At 35.8% G+C, this 18,869-nt stretch overlaps 1 protein-coding gene across 4 annotated transcripts in view; it reads right to left on the reverse strand.

Annotated features, from left to right (window-relative positions):
- Positions 1–18,869, reverse strand: part of Oseg1 (intraflagellar transport protein Oseg1) — a 796,421-nt gene that overhangs the window by 118,475 nt on the left and 659,077 nt on the right. For all 4 annotated transcript variants that reach the window (XM_090410292.1, XM_090410285.1, XM_090410300.1 and 1 more), the window contains exons 23-24: positions 17,895–18,060; positions 145–256 (exon numbers count right to left, since the gene is read on the reverse strand). In XM_090410292.1, coding sequence (XP_090266418.1) covers positions 145–256; positions 17,895–18,060 — 278 coding nt within the window. The remainder of the gene's footprint in view (positions 1–144; positions 257–17,894; positions 18,061–18,869) is intronic.

The raw sequence follows: 18,869 nt of genomic DNA on the forward strand, positions 1-18,869 counted from the left end.
GGAAGGCCTAGTGTGGCACATCACTGAACATTGAAGTGACCCCTACGGCATCTGTGGATGCCCAGTGACCAGATGGATCCTTTTAATACAACAATACATATAAACAAAATGAAATTCTATGATAGATATTTATTTAAAACTTACCAAAGGAAACAAAAGAGTGAACAAAAGGCTGACAGCAATTGACACAACAGTTGCCTTGATTATTCAGAAGAGGATTGGTTGTAGAACAACGGTAACATAATGGCAACAAATCCTGGAATGAAATATTTAAAAAAGTCAGTTACTGAATTTAATAAATATTCACACCAATCAAGTAATAAAAATAAATGTTGCTAATATTAAAATATATCAAAATACAACAATTTAACAGAATTTTATTTTAAATGATCTCAAAACCATTCATGAAATTTTATTTAATTTCTTATATTCTACATTAAGAATATTTTAAAATGTATCTTTGTTCCACAATTCTGTAGAGAACCATCATTACTAATAAATGTATTTAGCAAATCACGGTTGTATATTAATATTTCATTGAGATATTTATTATTATTATGATTCAAACCTCCATGGAGTCAAAATACTAATTGAGGGAGGCCCATCCTAGAAAACATAAATTCTATCATACCACTCCTTGAACTCATTGACCATTCGTCCTCTCACCAGTCTATCAGGCAATGCATTCCATGGTTCAACCAACCTCCTTGCAAAGAAACCACTCCTCACCCTCTTGTTCGCAACTTACTTTCAAAACATCCAGGGATAGCCCCTTATCCTTGCTCCTTCCCTCTATTCCACCAAATGAAAGAACTCCCCAGTGTCAACCCTGTAACCACCTCTCAACAGTTTAAAGTCTCAATCATATCAACTCTCCTTCTTCTATCCACCAAACTCTGTAGTCCACATTCTCTCAGCCTGTCTTCATAACTAATATTGTGCAGTCCTGATACCATATTTGTTATCTGCCTCTACACCTCTTCCACAGTTAATTTATCCTTCTCAAATCCTCGGGATCAAATTTGAGAACAATAGTCTGATCAGGACTTTATACAATGGAATCACAACTCTTATCTCTGCATCCCAGCATCCTTCTCAGTATTGCAACAATCCTTAGGTTACCTTCACCACCTTTGCAATATATTCCCTGAATTTCAGGTTTCTATCAATCATCACTCCCAGCGCCCTTGCGTCCTCCCATACACCTTCCTCTGACAGTGTATGCACCTCCCATCGATGTATCCCTAACTTCAAGACTATACAGTGCTGTATTAAACTGAAATCCCCATTCATATGCCCATCTGTCCAGTTTATTCAAATCCAATTGCAGGGCTACCACATATGCACTAATACTAATAACCCTTCCCAGCTTCACATCATCGGCAAACAACTGAATATCCTCCTGTAATCCACTGACAATGTCATTGACATAAAGCTTAAACAATAGAAGTTCCAGTACTGACCCCTGTGGGATGTCACTTGTAACCTTCTGATTCCTTGATATTGCCCCTCCCCCATACACAACTCTCTGATACTTATCAGATAGCCAATCCTGAATCCAGTTCACTAACCTGACATCTAAACCCATGTGCTGCAACTTAAATGTCACCTTATCATGTGGTGCTCTGTCAAATGCCTTTGAAAAATCCAAAAAATGGCAGAATATGCATTTCCCTCATCAACCGCTTTTGTCACTTTATTATAAAAGGCAATCATATTATTAAAGCAAGAGTGCCCCTTAATACATTCATGTTGACTCTCACAGATAACATTACCCTCATCTGCCAAAGTTGTATATGGTCCCTCACTAATTTCTCCAAGATCTTAACAAGTACTGATGAAATACAAACTGGTCCATAATTTGACAATTCAGGTTTGCTACCACCCTTATGCAATGGCACTATCTTACCCTCTTTCCACTCCTTGGGTACTTTTCCCTTGGCCAGACTTTTATTGAAAAGCCAAGTCAATGGAGCTGTCAGTTTTTTAGCACATTCTCTCAAACTAGTGGAAAAATTCTATCCAGTCCCACTGCTTTATTGACATCCAGAGTACTCCTCTTGTACTTCTAAACCTCAAACCTGCCTATTCTTCTAGTGTCGAAACCTACTTCTCCAAGATGGAATTCCCCAATAAAGTGTTCATTGAACAACTCCACTATGTCCTTTGCATCAGTCATTCTATTCCCATTTTTATCCCACAATGTCATTCTTCCACAATCGTTTCTCCTCCAACTGGCCGCATAGCTAGAAAATTCCTTACGATTTTTTTTGGATCTCAGGACCAATCTTTTCTCGTATTCCAGTTTTGCCTTCCTTACCATACTAGTCATTCTCCTGGCCTGAGTCTTATATTCTTCATGCATCTGCTCACGACTCCTCTCCTAATATTATTTCCATAACCTCTTTTTAACTTGCAGTTCCCGCTTGATTTTTATTGATGACAAACAATAAAAAAGCAGATTCTTGCTTTTTTATTGTTTGTCTTTCACTTTACATCAAATTGTGTCCTCTTCTTCACTGATGGTATACAGCTTACTATTGCTTCTAATAAATATTCCTTTACAATTTCCCAAGCACTAATGATATCTCACCCTTCCAATTCCTCCCCCCATGGAACTACCCCAAGTTGACATCTAAGACTATTATAATCACCTGCCTAGAATTCCACATACATTCCTCTGTCTCTCTCTGATATTCCTGCATGTCTATTCATCTACCAAGTCAAAACCACATGTTCAGTGTCTCCAACTGGGGGCAGAGATGCCATCTCAGTTATTATCAGCTCTTCTGATGCTATGACCAAATCCAAAACTCCTGAACTTGTGTTCCTTCTATTATATCTTGCTTAAGACATTTATCCCTCAAGAATTCCAGAAATTCCATTCCCTTTAAACATTCCATTCCATTAAAAATCTAAATCATTACTGCATGCAATTTCCTCTTCCCAATTTATACTGTCATAGTTAAAAGCTCCCATAACCATCATTCTTCTTGCACTTGCCAAGCTCAACTGCCTAAACATCTCCTTCTCCTCACCTTCGCTCCCCAGCTTGTAGCAACATCCACTAAACATCCTGTCTTGCCCACCTCTACCTCACACTATATGCTTTCAAAACCATTAGTGCCACTGCCCTCCAAATCCTCCACTCTGAGAGGACATAGTCATCACGTATCATAAGCAATACTCCACCACTGCATTTCCCCTTCTTATCGTGTCGAAAAATGCTGTATTCTATTACTTCTATCCCTGTTAGTAGATCATCTTCTGTCAACCACGTCTCAGAGATCCCGATAATCTTTGGACTGACTAATGCTATCAGCACCACCAATTCATCCCATTTATTCCAGAAAATATGTAGGATTAAGGTTTCAAAATTCTACCAACAGGTTTGGAGATACCAGCAATTTAAATGATTGGAACTCTGCGGTCTAACAAAGAATCCTTAGGTGTTAGAAAGTAGTAGTCAATAACTGTTGGATTTGATGAGAGTTATAACCATTTAATTCTGTTAAAATTTTGAAAGGGAGGAGGTCTTGTTGTAAGATTAAGGGAGAGGGGCACACGTTATGCACTATTAATTAATGACTTGCTGATTTTCTGAGAGTTGTGGGCAGACATTTGATGAATGTATCTGTCAGTAAAGGCAGGATTCCAATAAACAGTAAATTACCAGAGTACTGAAGTACAAAGTACCAGACACTGTATGAGTAAAAATGATGTCTAAGAATGGCAAACCACCAGCATTTTCTTTTTCCATGTTTGAACTGAATGCATGGGTGAAAGCTACTGATCCAATGTAGCAAAGTGGCAAGTTTATTTTCTGAATGAGGCCAAACAATAAAAATTTCATTGATGTAATAGTAAACTAATAGAATCAGATAATGGAATGTTAGTAATTTTTTTCCTGCCACCCACAAAAGGTTATTTGCAAACTTATAATACATTTTGTATCACGGGTGGGCTAAGGCGTGTGTGTATAAGTTTCAGTAAGGAAATACCGTGAGTAGACATATTACTAACTATTATAATAACGGAATTAACTCACGTAAATTATTCGTTATTCGTAGAATTTTCACTTAAGTATCACAGGCATCATCAGTACAGATACAAGGCTAATTAAGCAATAACTGTTATATTCACAAAGTGCCACCAAGTAGCTAAGGTTAAATTTCTTAAATTTATTTAATTATTATTATTTATTTATTTTTAATAATTTAAATGTAATTATTTAGTTATTTAATTATAATAATTAAAAATTTTTTTTTTAATTTTTAAAATTTTTTTTATAAATATATATATGTGTATACAATTATATGTTAGGAAAGATCTGCTGCTTTATAAAGTACTATCTCCCACAAGGGGGAAAGACGTAGACCATCGGATCTGTTTAGGTTAAGGGAGTGAAGTAATGTTTCACATGTTTCTTTGATAGCCGTTCTTGTATTTCTTTAAAATTCTTGCGACAGGTTCTGAAATACCGGAGATATAAGGAATAGGCATGTCGAGAAGATGTTGAGTACTTTTTTTCAGAAAAGCCCATTGAGTTTCATGTGTTGTTGGTTAGTAGAAAGTTCTTTCTGTAGATAATCAAAAGTAGAACAATTAGTTTTGGCTCTTCTGATGAGGCATTTTATAATTCCTGTTTTTTTCTTCTATTTCCTATGTAAATAGAAGAAAACAACCAGTTATTTTTTTTAGATGTTCTCCTCATCCAGTCACCTTCAAATATTCTTACAACTACAGTATACAGGAAACCAACGTTCACAGATCGTTATATTCTTAAAGAATCAGCCCATCATCCATGTCAAAAAACAGGAATTATAAAATGCCTCATCAGAAGAGCCAAAACTAATTGTTCTATTTTTGATTATCTACAGAAAGAACTTTCTACTATCCAACAACACATGAAACTCAATGGCTTTTCTGAAAAAAGTTCTCAACATCTTCTCAATTCTTATAATCCTCCACAAAACAACAAAGTTTCAATACGTCAAGTGCCTATTCCTTATATCTCCGGTATTTCAGAACTTATCGCAAGAATTTTAAAGAAATATGATTTAACAGCTACGTATTCACCTATTAACAAATTGTCTTCTCATTTTCCTTCTCCTAAAGACAAACACTCAACTTTTTCTCTTCCTGGAGTTTATCAATTCCTTGCAACTGTGATCTCTCCTATTTTGGACAGATTGAACATTCTCTTGAAAAAAGAATCCAAGAACATCAATCCTCCATTCTTTACAACAAACCTGAAAAGTCTGGATTGGCTCAACACGGGATTGAAACTGACCACAGCAACTTTTGGTCCAAGACTAGCCTCTTACATAGATCCCGTTATAGGTTCGAATGTTTGTTCAAGGAAAGCATGGAGGCCTTACTCCATTGTCCCAACCTGAATCATAATGACTGTATATCTATATCAAAAATGTGGGAAAGTCTAATCAAGATTACTCATTAATTTTTTTTTTCCAATCATGTCTTTACTTCAAAATATTCTGTTTCATACTTAGTGATATAACATCACGCGCCGTGTTCTATTTTTAACGATCTATTGTTAGTATTCTAGCTTGTATTTTTTTAAAACTACTCTTGTAATACCACTGAGGATGGTCTGCTATTTCCAGACTGAAATACAGGGTGTTCGGGATAAATTTGACATATTTATAATTAATTATATTTTTCCGTAAGTTACATGTATTAACACACACTTCTCTTCATTTAAAAGTTTGGACCCTTCTTCATTCATATACAAGATGTCAGAAAGGATGGATAGCTGGAACCCACCTGAATCATGGAAGAGAATAACTTGTATCATGATGATTCGTGCCCGCCATCAAAATAAGGATATTACGACTGCTGCCCAATGCTCCCTGAATACAGTAAAAACAATCAGGCATGAACTAGAGACTTGCAATGGTGACTACGAGGATGTAGCAAGAAGAAAGATCCCTAGCAGACGATCTGATTGCGTTCGTACAGCAGAATTCCTCGCAAATCTGCAGGAACAGGTGTTGAAGAACCCTGGCATTGGAATTCGGGCTTTGTTCGTGGAGTTGCTAACTGTAGTCAAGCCCTGGATAACAAGGGTAGCCAATGGTAGGCCGTATGTATGGCAGCAGGATTCGGCCCCTTGCCACACCTCTGGGAAAAGTCAAAAATGGTTGTCTGAAAATTTCTACGACTTCACCAGTCCAAATGTTTGGCCTCCAAACTCCCCAGACCTTAACCCCATGGATTATTTTGTATGGGGCGCAGTTGAAAAAGACACCAATCGCACTTCCAGTAATACAAAAGCCCAGTTAATGGATAAAATTAAAACAGTTTTTGCGGCCCTTCCCAGGGAGACTGTAGCATCAGCTTGTTCGAGGTTCCGAAGCAGAATTGAAGCTGTGATCGATGCTAATGGTGGTTATTTTGAGTAAATCTTGTTGATAGTATTGTAATTAACTCTGCCTGTAATGTTTTTTTGTCAATTCATTAAATTTAATAGATACAAAGAAGATTTTCTTTTTCCTTACGAAACTGTCAAATTTATCCCGAACACCCTGTATTTGGTTAATTAAATATCTTTCTTGTGTTTACGTGCGTATATCATTCATGTAAAGGCATGATGTTTCAAAAAATCAATTCCAAATGTTATTTATACCTATGGATAAGAAGACTCTTCAGGAACTATTAATGGATGAAAAACTCTGCAAGGATTGGAATAAAAGCGTTTATTTGAAAGTTTGTCATCCATTAATAGAGTTCTTGGGAAGAATTCTTAATAGAGTTCTTCCCAAGATCTGTAATCTAAAGGTATGATTAATATTTGGAAGTGATTTATTGATCTAGTCCTCACATCCTTTTAATCACACCCATACTCAATTTCCAGGAGACTATTCCTTGTTCTCTCACACGGAATAGTCCCATGGGAACAAGGAATTTTTTTTTCTGTCATGGACCACATTTCTGGTTTGATTAAAACAGTTCAAATTTTTATCTTCCCAATTAAAGAAGAATTATTTCGAGTTAATTTTTGTGTAAATTATGTAATTTTGTTGTCCACCGAGATCAAACATTGCTATAAAACTCATTCACTGTGACAAACTAGTGAAATGTCCTGACCAGAGATTTACATGTACAATATTATGTTAAAAAATAAAATTAAAAAAATAAATAAAAGAAATTACCTATAGCAAACTATCGATTGTAACAAACCATTTCTGTGAGGTTGCTGTAGTGAGAGTCAACTGTATCTTATAAAATCCCTTTAACTTATGTTAAAGTTTGTGTTTTTATCATATCTTTCCTTTTCCACTTATCAACCAAATTTTGTAATCCACTAAGCATTAATCTACCCTCATAGCAAGCATTCCACAGACCTGTTACCATCTTTTTTTTTTACCAATCACTGAACCCTTTTCACCACTTCTTCATCCCTGCAGTTTCTAGAAAAATTAACTCTAGTAATATAAAATTGCTCACATAAAACTGTGTTAGTAATATACCATTGCTAGCACAACTGCTATTAATTTTTTTTTACACACACAGAATAAACGAAAGCCATTAATCCATAATGAGTAAATTGCATCCTACTAAAAAGACTGCATCATACAGTAGTAAATGGTTTACAGCAGCATTTTTTTTTTGTCATGGACCGCCATCCTGCTGATGTCAATAACATTAGCAGGACGGAGGTAGCGGAGATGAGAATGCTTAGGTGAATGTGTAGTGTGACCAGAAAGGATCGTCTGAGAAATGAATAGGTAAGGGGATGGTAAAAGTTACGAACTTAGAAGCGAAGATACAAGAGGCAAGGTTGAGATGGTTTGGTCATGTGATGAGGAGGAGAGGTTGAGTATGTGGGAAGAAAGGTCATGCAGATGGATGTGCAGGGGAGGAAGAAGCGCAGCAGCCAAAGAAGAGAAGGAGGGAGCTGGTGGAGGAGAACTTGAGGATGAAGAACTTAGATGTGGTTACAGCCCAAGACAGGAGGATGTGGGAGACTCACTACAAACAGCGACCCTACTTAAGTGGGACAAGCTGCAGAAGAAGATGAACCACATTTCTGGTTTGAGCGAAACACAGTTGAAATTTTTTCTTCCCATTTCAAGAATTATTTCAAGTTAATTTTTGTGTAAAGCATGTAATTTTGTTGCCCAACAGATCAACAGTAATGGTGGCTTCATAATCTTTTGGATAAAAATCCATTTCTTATATAAAAATGAGGCCTTAAAAATATTTATTAATAATATTAAAATTATTAATAGTATGTGCCATTTCTGTTATCTCTATATAAATTTTATTATATTATTATAGATTGTTTACTTTTGAAAATTTTTATATAAATATTTCATGCAAAAAACTAATTACTACATTTAAAAATTATTTATACAGAAAAGAAAAAAAGTTGAATTAATTTGTACGCAAATTTATTTATTTATTATATTTCTAAAGAAAAGTATATAAAGTATTTAAAGTATATAAATTATTAATCGCTTCACAACACGCTATTCAATTTGAACAACATCAGTAAACAGTGACACATCTCCATATGATCCATTTCTAATACAGTGGATTCTAGTTAATTAGAAGACATCAGGAAAAGCATAATTTGGCCCACATAAATTTTGGTAATAAATTTTCAGCTACTCTGACTAAATGAAGTTGCAGGTCAAGAGGTTAAAAGATGTATGTACATACGACAAACTACAAGTTTAGACAAGTTTTTTTTTTTCGTTTACTGCATAGCAAAATTATTGACTTACAGATAAATTGGCTTTAATATTGGAATAATTGGAATAAACTGGCTTTAATTAAAGTAAAATATTTGTCATAAACATAATTTCATTTATATACATGTTAAACATATATGCAGTTCTTAGCAGTTAATAACTTCAAGGAATTGATTAAGTACAGCTGTGAGCTTTTATTATTTTTATTTTATTTTTTATTGACTGCAATATAAACAAAATCAGCATAGGTATTTACTGCAGATATAATATTGCCTTCCAGCATGAAACAGTCATGATTCAGTAATAAATTTTAGAGTGTCCTAGTACTTGTTCAAGCTCAGGAGTGTCATCCTAATCACTTTCTTTTTTTTTTTTCTAATGTCATCTGATGTTCTGTTTCAATTTCCTCCTCAAAATCTGCATTTCCATTATAGTACTGAAGATGACCAATGGATGCATTTGTTTCCTAGTTTCAAATGTAGTTCATGTCTAATGGAATGTCATTTTCCAAACAATCGCCCACATTTGCCATACCTATGATCAAATGCTTAAAACTACAGTGAGCAAATCAGTTTTAAATGGTCTTGTTTATTCCTTGCTAACATTGGCCATAAACTGCATTGTTTTAAAAAATTAACTTTGGCGCTGACCTCCTTAGCAACTGTCAAAACCCAATCATTTTTTTCCTGATTTCTATTGTAATTCCATTTCCCACCTCATAAACCAATTCTTAAAAAAATTCAGATTTTATGCAGGCATTTTTTTGACATGGTACTGATCTAGTAAGCTCTCCATTCTAATCCCTTAAAGCATCAAAGCCTGGATCTTTTCCCAATACCTAACAGTTTTCGTTTACCAGTTCCTGATGTATTTGAATAGCATAACACTTTTAAATGATGCGATACAATAAAATTGCCTTATTTCATCAGCATGTAGATGGCATCAGCACCAAATTTTTGAAGCAGAATAACACACTTTTTTTTTTAACACTCTAAGTGGTTGAGGTTACTGGCTGGCCCAAGTAAACAGCATTATGTCTCAAATAAATGAAACAATTCTTGTTATATTCTCATTTTGTTTTTGTTCTTCTTGATTTCTCCCAATAAAATGGTTGCCCTGATTAACTGTTGGACCAATTAACCGGAATCTACAGTAGATTGTTAACGTAGAAAATGAGCAACACAGAGGCTTTATTTAGAGTAGAGTTCTGTGTCAGAGCACTAGTCACTCAGTTTCGTTCTCTTAGCCTCTTCTGCACTTGAACTTTCTGATACTAGCTGCCTTCATAATTGTGCTACCAGCAATCAACCATCATGTACTAAAATTATACAAAACACCTTACATGCAATAGCCTATGAAATTAGTTCACAAAGATGTTCTCACCTGACTGGCATAGTGTAAGGAGATTTGAATCATTTTGATTTTGATTAGGCCATGTGATGAAATTAGACAAAACAAAGTTATGTCTCTTTAGATTATCTAAGTCCAAAATGGATCAATGTGTCATAAATGCTTTTTAACTTTTGATCTTCTCTTTGGGATTGTTTTTTTTTTTTTTTAAACGAAAATACCATTATTGAGGAATTATTTGAATAACATAAATTTGTCATAATGACGGCTCGCACAAAAACAATGGAAATTCAACTATGAACAACTTCGCACTATCCTAGAAGAATGGAAAATCAGATGCTGATTATTACTTATGTTTTTGGTTAATGGAAGAAATGGATGTCTAGGGATAATAATTAATAAGATATTTCTCCCTGGTCACCAAACTATTTTCAGGGACAACATGGATATGAGCTATGCATGCACATAGGCTCCTGTTTTTAACAGAAGGAAGACAAACACAGATTAAGTTCAAATTGGTGTGACTATCTTTACTGTCAAAAATCTGGGAGACTCTTATTATGAGGCCATTTTTCTTTTTTTAAATGTTGTTTCCACCCATGAAAAGTTATTTTTGCTAACCTATAATATATTTTGTACCATGGGTCAGCTAAGAAATTTTTTCCCCCATTTTTATCAGTTTTATGTTTTTTTTTACATAGTCCAGAAACCCTGCTCCAGAAAACAAACATGGAACTTTTCCAAGCCACTTCAGGCCTCTAATAAGCAGGGTGATAGTCTCGCGCTGGGTGATGAAATTCATCTTCCACCTAAAGACAATCACAAATATCCCTGTCCATGGTGGGATTCGAACCTGCAGCCTGCTGGTTGGACAGCAGGTACACTAATCACTTGGTCCATCAGACCATTACTGAAATCATGGAAAAACAGGAGTATATTCGAAGTGTATTGTGTTGTATAAAAATAATTATAAGCAATAACTGCAAAGTGTTTATTTTGTCAAAATGTGTAAAGAGCAATGAATTAATTTTTGTTATTAAACTAGTCCTGGGACTGCTTGGTGGAATTTTTTCTTCCCTTATAATTCCATTTTTAATGGTAAATGAATTACTTACTGTGGAAGATGTGTTGATAGAAATTCATATCTGAAAAATATGTATATATATAGAGAGATTCCTGTTGATGTGAAAACAATTAGCTGCCAGATCAGAAGCTGAAGTTCTTCTCCACGACAATGCTGACCTCACATCAGTTTGCACAGAAGGGATGTATGTGCAGCATTTGGCTGGTTACAGTTGTATTCCTTGATCATCCCCATCATATCTGGCACCCTCTGCCTACCACTTCAGAGGATGCAATTTTGTGCACAACAAGGAAATGAAACAAGTTGTTCATGAAGAGTTCCATCATTGGAGTAAATAGTTTCAGAAGGACAGTTAATACCATCTCACACTCAGCAATGGCAAAACTGTATGTATAATAGAATGATGGAGACTGTGTTGAAAAATGACAGAACACTTATGAAGATAAAGCATTAATCCATAAAATCCATTGTTAAATAAACTATATATTTCAAGAATAAAACAGGAACAGAACATTACTTTTGTACCATGCCTTATACACATGCCAAATATATAATGAGTCAACTTCATAATGCTTCATTGCAAAATTTAAAAACAGCTTTCAAGAACAATAAAATTGTCATGTCCGGCTCACGAGTTACTTTGCTGGCCTGGTTGGCTGCGGGTTCGAATCCTGCCATGGGCATGGATGTTTGTGATTGTCTGTGGAAATATTAGTGGTGATGGGCGGTAGATGGCGTTGGTGTAGTTGCGGTTCATTGTAGTTGGTGGATATGAGTGGTGGAGACAGAGTTGTAGAGTAGGTGCCCTCCCTCAATGAGTCTTTGGACTCCCTGGGGGTGTCAAGTAATAATAATAATAATAAATTCACTCCACAGATTTACAAATTGAACCTCCTTTCCCTCTCACAACTCAGCCATCTTACTATTCATTATTTCTGCTCTCCTTCTCAATTCACTGTTGTCACATCTGGGCAATATGCCTACAACTTTTTCAACAACACTATTCTTCTTTACCTGCTGCAACAATTTCCTCACGTCTCTATCAACATTCTTTTTTTTTCCCAACTAAGTCATTTGTGCCCATGACTACCAATAATTTTGACATTTCTTTTTTGCAACATATCAGTTATTTATTACATTGTTCCATCAGAAAAGCATGTTTTGTGCACTTTATTAGCCATCACACCTCTAATGATCAAATCTCGATTCAGTTATATATGACTATCCTTTGACTCTTTCATCGTAATACTAACTTCCTCCTTCTCATTCTCATCAGCCAATCTCTTCTTTAGATGTTTAATATTCTCTTCCAGATGTTTCACTGCATTTTTAATTTTCACTAACTAAAGCTCTTCTTCTACGGTCCCAACACTTGCTTCCATTTCTAATTGCTTTATCACGACACTTTTCGCACATGTTAATGCTTACCTTCTTCTCGACATTTTTTGATGCGTACATATAGTAATTTTAGCAATGCATCTGTGAAAAATCCAAGGTAGAGCTAGATCTTTGTACCAAAGCCTTACATGTCGCCAATGTGCGTTTCTTTATGGACATTATTTTCAGAAGCAGTATGAACAAACAAATAGCAAAACACAATATAAACATAAAAAAATTCCAACAGAAGGACACTTTTTGCGATAAAAAGGCACACTATACACTAATTAAAAACACTTGTTTAAGTTAAGGGATATTACATCCCATATCGTTTCTTAGCCGAATAAGAAACTCACAGAGTTTCATGCCGAATATAGTAGAAACTATATAAAGTTCGGCGATTCCAAGCATAATCAAATACCTGGATACTGCAGCAACTGACCCTAAAGGTAGTGCAAGCTGAGGAAACTCATGTCTAAGGTGGAGCAAGCTCCGATCACTATTCTTGATATTTACTCATAATGTGAACTTAGCTCCTAGGAGCTGTATTTCTGTTCAACATTATGAGAGAAGGTCACTACCCAGACCGGTTTCAACCTTTATTGAGGTCTCATCAGTGAGTAGGTAGACCTAGTTAATATCAAGTTTGTAGCGAACAGAACTTACAACCCTTCTATGAGTATTGCCGAGAGGTGTCCTAATAAATTATTACATATATGAAGAGCCAAAGGCTTCAATTCACACGTCATATGTCGCCGAATTGAAGCCTTTGGCTCTTCATATATCTAATAATTAAAAACACTTTTTTTTTAGCACAGCTCAAATCTATATTATCCACATTAATCTGATACTACCCCTTACTAACTTATGTCTCAATCATGTCTCTCCCCCCCCCCCTGCTTTCCATCTATCTACTAGATTCTACACAACTGCATTACTTCAATCTCTCATCATACTAAACATTCCAGAGACTACCTTAGTCAATCATTTCTGGATCTTTTCCAATATATATTCATCTTTTTGAAAAACCAATAATTGAATTTTAAAAACATTAATCCATATATGGTCTGATTAAAGCCCTTATAACAATGGAATGATAACTCCTTACTGCTGCAAGTCATTCTTACCATAATCTACTGTGCTGCCCTCACAATCTTAGTGAATGCACTCAAAAGTTTTGGTATCCACCATCACCACAGAGCCCACATATTCTCTGCCTCCCATCTTTGTTTCCCAAATTTTGAAACCACAGACTTCGCAAACTCCACTCACTTCCCCACTCAACCAATCTATTCAAATCTTTTTGCAAAGCTACATTGGTTCTACTCTGTTACAGATGATACAATGTTGGGAAGAATGTTTATATCCAATGTTGTATCATCTGCAAATAACTGCATATCGCCATTCAAAAACCTTTATCAATATCATTAACATACAAGTTATTATTATTGTTATTATTATTATTCAGGCCTCCATGGAGTCAAAAGACTCATCGTGGGAGGTCCTTCCTAAGAAACACAAAGTCTATCAAGACTCATTGAGGGGAGGTCACCCCTAAGAAACACAAAGTCTATCATACCACTCCTTAAACTCATTGACCGTTCTTGCTCTCACTCCATCAGGCAATGCATTCCATGGTTCAACCACCCTCCATGCAAAGAAACCACTCCTCACCCTCTTGCTCACAGTTTCCTTTCGTAACTTCCAGGGATGGCCTTCTTGTCATCACTCCTTCCCGCTATTCAACGAAGCAAAAGAACTCCCTAGTGTCAACCCTGTAACCACCTCTCAACGGTTTAAAAGTCTCAATCATATTGCCTCTCCTCCTTCTATCCACCATATTCTGCAGTCCACATTCCCTCAGCCGATCCTCATAACTATTATTGTACAGTCCTGAAACCATCTTTGTTATCCCTTTGTACCCTTTCCACAGTTAATTTATCCCCTTCAAATCCTGGGGACCAAATTTGAGAACAATAGTTTAAGTGTGGTCTGATCAGAGATTTATACAATGGAATGATAACCCTTTTATCTCTGCAGGTCAGTGTCCTTCTCATAATTGCAGCAATCCTCTGTGTAACCTTCACCACCTTTGCAATATGTCCCCTAAATTTCAGGTTTCTATCAATCATCAACCCCAGATCTCTTGTCTTTCCCCTACTTCCTCCAGTATAACTCCTCCCATAGAGTATGCAGCATCCCATCGATGTTTCCCAAACCTCAAGACCTTACATTTTGCTGCATTAAACTGACATCCCCATTCATTTGCCCATCTATCTAGGTTATTCAAATCCTCTTGCAGGGCTGCCGCATCTGCACTATTACTAATAATCTTTCCCAGCTTTGCATCATCCACAAATGACTGAATATCCCCTTGCAATCCACTGACAATGTCATTGATATAAAGGTTAAACAATATAGGTCCCAGTACTGAGCCCCCTGTGGGACCCCACTTGTAACCCTCTGCTTCCTTGAAACTGCCTCGCCATACACTACTCTCTGATACCTATCGGACAGTCAATTCTGAACCCAGTTGACCAATCTGACATCCAGACTCATGTGCTGCAATTTAAATATCAGCTTATCATGTGGCACCCTGTCAAATGCCTTCGCTAAGTCTAAGAAAATTGCATTATATGCCTTTCCCTCATCTAATGCTCTTGTAACTTTATCATAAAAGGCTAGCATATTGCTAAAACAAGAGCACCCCTTCACAAATCCATGTTGACTCTCGCAGATAACATTACCCTAATCTGTCCAATGCTGTATATGGTCCTTCACTACTTTCTCCAAGATCTTAACAATTACTGATGACACACAAACTGGCCTATAATTAGACACTTCCAGTCTGCTACCGCCCTTATGCAATGGCACTATCTTACCTTCCTTCCATTCCATGGGCACCTTTCCCGCAGCCAGACTTTCATTGAAAAGCCAGGTTAAAGGCACTGTCAGTTCCCTAGCACATTCTCTCAAAACTCGTGGTGAAATACCATCCAGTCCTACAGCTTTACTGACATCCAGAGTACTGAGTATTTGAAACACACTCTCCTCCTGTACCTCTAAACCTCGAACCTGCCCAATCCCTCTAGCATTAAAACTGACTCCTCCAGGATGAAATACTCCAATAAAGTTTTCATTGAACAATTCCACTATGTCCTCTGCATCAGTCACTATCATTCTTCCACAGTCATTTCTCCTCCTACTGGCCACATATCGAAAAAAATTGCAATTTCTTTGGAAATGAAAATTGCAATTTTAGATCGCTTAGCAAAAGGAGAGGGATCTATGGTGATTGTTAAACATTTTACTTTATGCAAATCTACTATAAGAGCAATTAAAAAGATTGCAATAATAAAATTTGTCATTTCTGGCACAAAACTAAGTGCCAAATTATCATCGTACTCAAGAGATGCTTTATTAGAAAAAACAATATGAGCACACGTAATTTGGATTGAAGAATTAACTCGAAAAAGAATTCCTATAAGTGGTTATTTAATTAAACAAAAAGCTCTTCGGTTTTATGAACAGATGAAGCAATTGGAGCCATCTACTTCTGCTTCCAAGGCTGATAAAGAATTTTTGGCTAGCAAAGGATGGCTAACCGGGTTTGTAAAAAGGAATGCACTTCATAACGTGAAGATTACAGGAAGATGGTGGATATTGTCCTGATTAAGTATTTAACACTGATGTTAAACACTTGATCAGGACAAGAAAATGCCTAGTCGAACTTCGCAAAGTCTGAGAAAAAAGCAAGTGGGTTTAAAGCAATCAAAGATCGAGTAACGTTGTTACCTTGTAGCAATGCAACAGGGGATCAAATGTTGAAACCCCCCGTAGTAAATCGATCTCTAAGACCACGTGCTCTAAAAGGCAAAGATCTAAAACAGCTGCCAGTACATTAGATGGCTTAATACAAAGGCCTGGGTAACAACTGCTGTATTTACTGAATGGTTCAATTACTGCTTCGTACCAGAAGTGGAAACATATATCAAGCAAAAAACTTTCGATTTTAAAGTTATATTAATTTGACAATGCACCAAGTAATTCGCATTTAGAACATCCAAATGTGCAAGCAGTGTTGTACCTCCCAATACAACAATACAAACATTATTCAGCCATTAGAACAAGGCATAATTGCTACTTTTAAAAAATATTATGTTAAGCACACTTTTCAATTTATATTGGATAAACTAAAAATGAACCATTAACAGTAACTTGACATTTGGAAAAAAATTTCTATTTTGGACTGTTTAAACCATGTTGCATCTGCTATCACTGAAATAAGACCACAAACTTTAAATGCCTGCTGGAAAGCAGCTTGGCCTGGATGTGTTGCAAACAGTACACCATTCAAACATCTTACATTATCAGCTGAAATCATTACTTTGGCACATGAAATTGGTGGAGAAGGTTTTTTTACATTTAGCCAGATTGATGTAGATGAATTGCTTGTGGATAATGCCTTAAGTGACGATGATATTATTGGATATCGATTAGCTTTAGATATCGTCGAAGATCCAGAAAAACGATAGCGAAGCAAAAGAAAAACCTGTCCCCCCTCGCTGCAAATATAATTCGAGGTCTTGAACTGTGCAATAAATTGGAAAATCATTTTCTTGTTAATGACACAAATTCTGAACGAGCCTTTAAATTCCAATGTAAGCTGAAGAACTGTATGTCTGGATATCATGAGCTGTATAAAAAATTAGTAAAATCATAATCGCAAAGTTTAATCACTGATTACATTGTCAGAAGAAAAAAATCAGCACAGAATGAGGGTGAAGCTAATTCTATTTGTGAAGAACCACTGCCTTTACCATACAGATCTGATGCGCTGACTATCTCTTCTAAGTGATGAAAGTGATTTTGCACATGGCCGAATATTATCTAATAGCGACGATAATTCTGATGAAAAAATGTAAAAAAAATGTTACTTTTCTATAAAATTAAATGAATAAAACTTTAAAACAAACTTAGGCATTCTTATTTTCCTGAATTTTTATAAACTTTTTAATGAGATTTTAGGTTCATTTTAATTCACTGCTTCGGTTTTATGTGGTTTTAGAAAATTATGGAACATATCCCTAATTTTTCAACGTAAGTTAGGTCTTTTTTGTGCAATTTTTATATGCAGTTTTCTGTGGAACGTATATACCGCATAAAAAGAGACTAGACTGTACTTAATGGTTATATGACATAATATAGTATACACAATATAAAGCAGCCATGAGTGTTTCGTCAGTAAATAAGTTTAAGGGGAATATCTGCAGTAAGTCTCTGGATACAAAAGAAGGTTCCATGTAGTAATAATAATAATAAGATGCATGATATATATATATACACACAAACAGAGCAATTACCTCAGCATCACTAAAGGGCTTTGCACGAATAGTAACAGCTCCCAGCTCAATGGCTTCCTGAAAACGTGGGGGTACATGAAGATTTTGAAGCTTATCATATGCATGGCGGGCTAACTTGAAAGCTCTCAAGTTACGACTCTGTTTAGCTAAAGCATAATGGATAGCTCTGAAAATATGTAAGGCAAACTTTCTCTCTAGTGTATATAAGTTAAATATAAGATAAAATTAAAATCATCAATCATCTAAATTAAATTTATATAAAAAATGGCAGTCTTTCTTCACATTAAAAAATTAGTGCAGTGTAGTTCAGGTTTCTGAACTACACTGCACTAATTAGAATTATGGATAACTAAGGCTATGAGATTAGCAGCAGATGTCTGTAAACTATGTTCATTGACTGGCATGGCTGTTTTGGAGAAAGTGTGTGTGTGTGTGGGGGGTAGTTGTTCAACTTGTACTTGGCGGCATATCTGCTCTCTAATCTATCACTTATATTCCATGTTTGATATGAATGTTTGTGAATGTGTTTGGTGATATATGAACTTCACTGACTGGCATGAGACTACCACCTTGCTTACTGAAGGTTTAAGTGGCTTGAAAAGGTCCTATGTTCTCTAGAGCAGGGTTTCTGAATTATCTGACCCTCAACTTACTTATGATACTAATAAATAATAGGTTTAGAACCTTCTGTGAATGGGATTCATGTAAAAAATAGGATTCATATTAAAAAAAAAACACGTGACTAGCCAATGCATTTAAACTCAAAGAGCTTTCAGTCAAATGGAAAAAGACAACTGTGATGCACAGAAGTCATTGTTTAAGAGACTATTTTTAGAATTAATATCAGCAATGAAACATTCCCCTAACCTCAATAAATGTCTGGCTGCATTAATTTATCTAAACTTTAGGAGACTGTCATTCTAAGACTACATTTAGCTTGCCTTCTCTGAATTGACTTCATTTTTTTTTTTACCC

The sequence above is a fragment of the Typopeltis vanoorti genome, chromosome 2 (genome assembly GCF_054136105.1).
Source record: "Typopeltis vanoorti isolate ZY-2024b chromosome 2, IOZ_Tvanoo_1.0, whole genome shotgun sequence".
NCBI classification, from domain to species: Eukaryota; Metazoa; Arthropoda; class Arachnida; order Uropygi; family Thelyphonidae; genus Typopeltis; species Typopeltis vanoorti.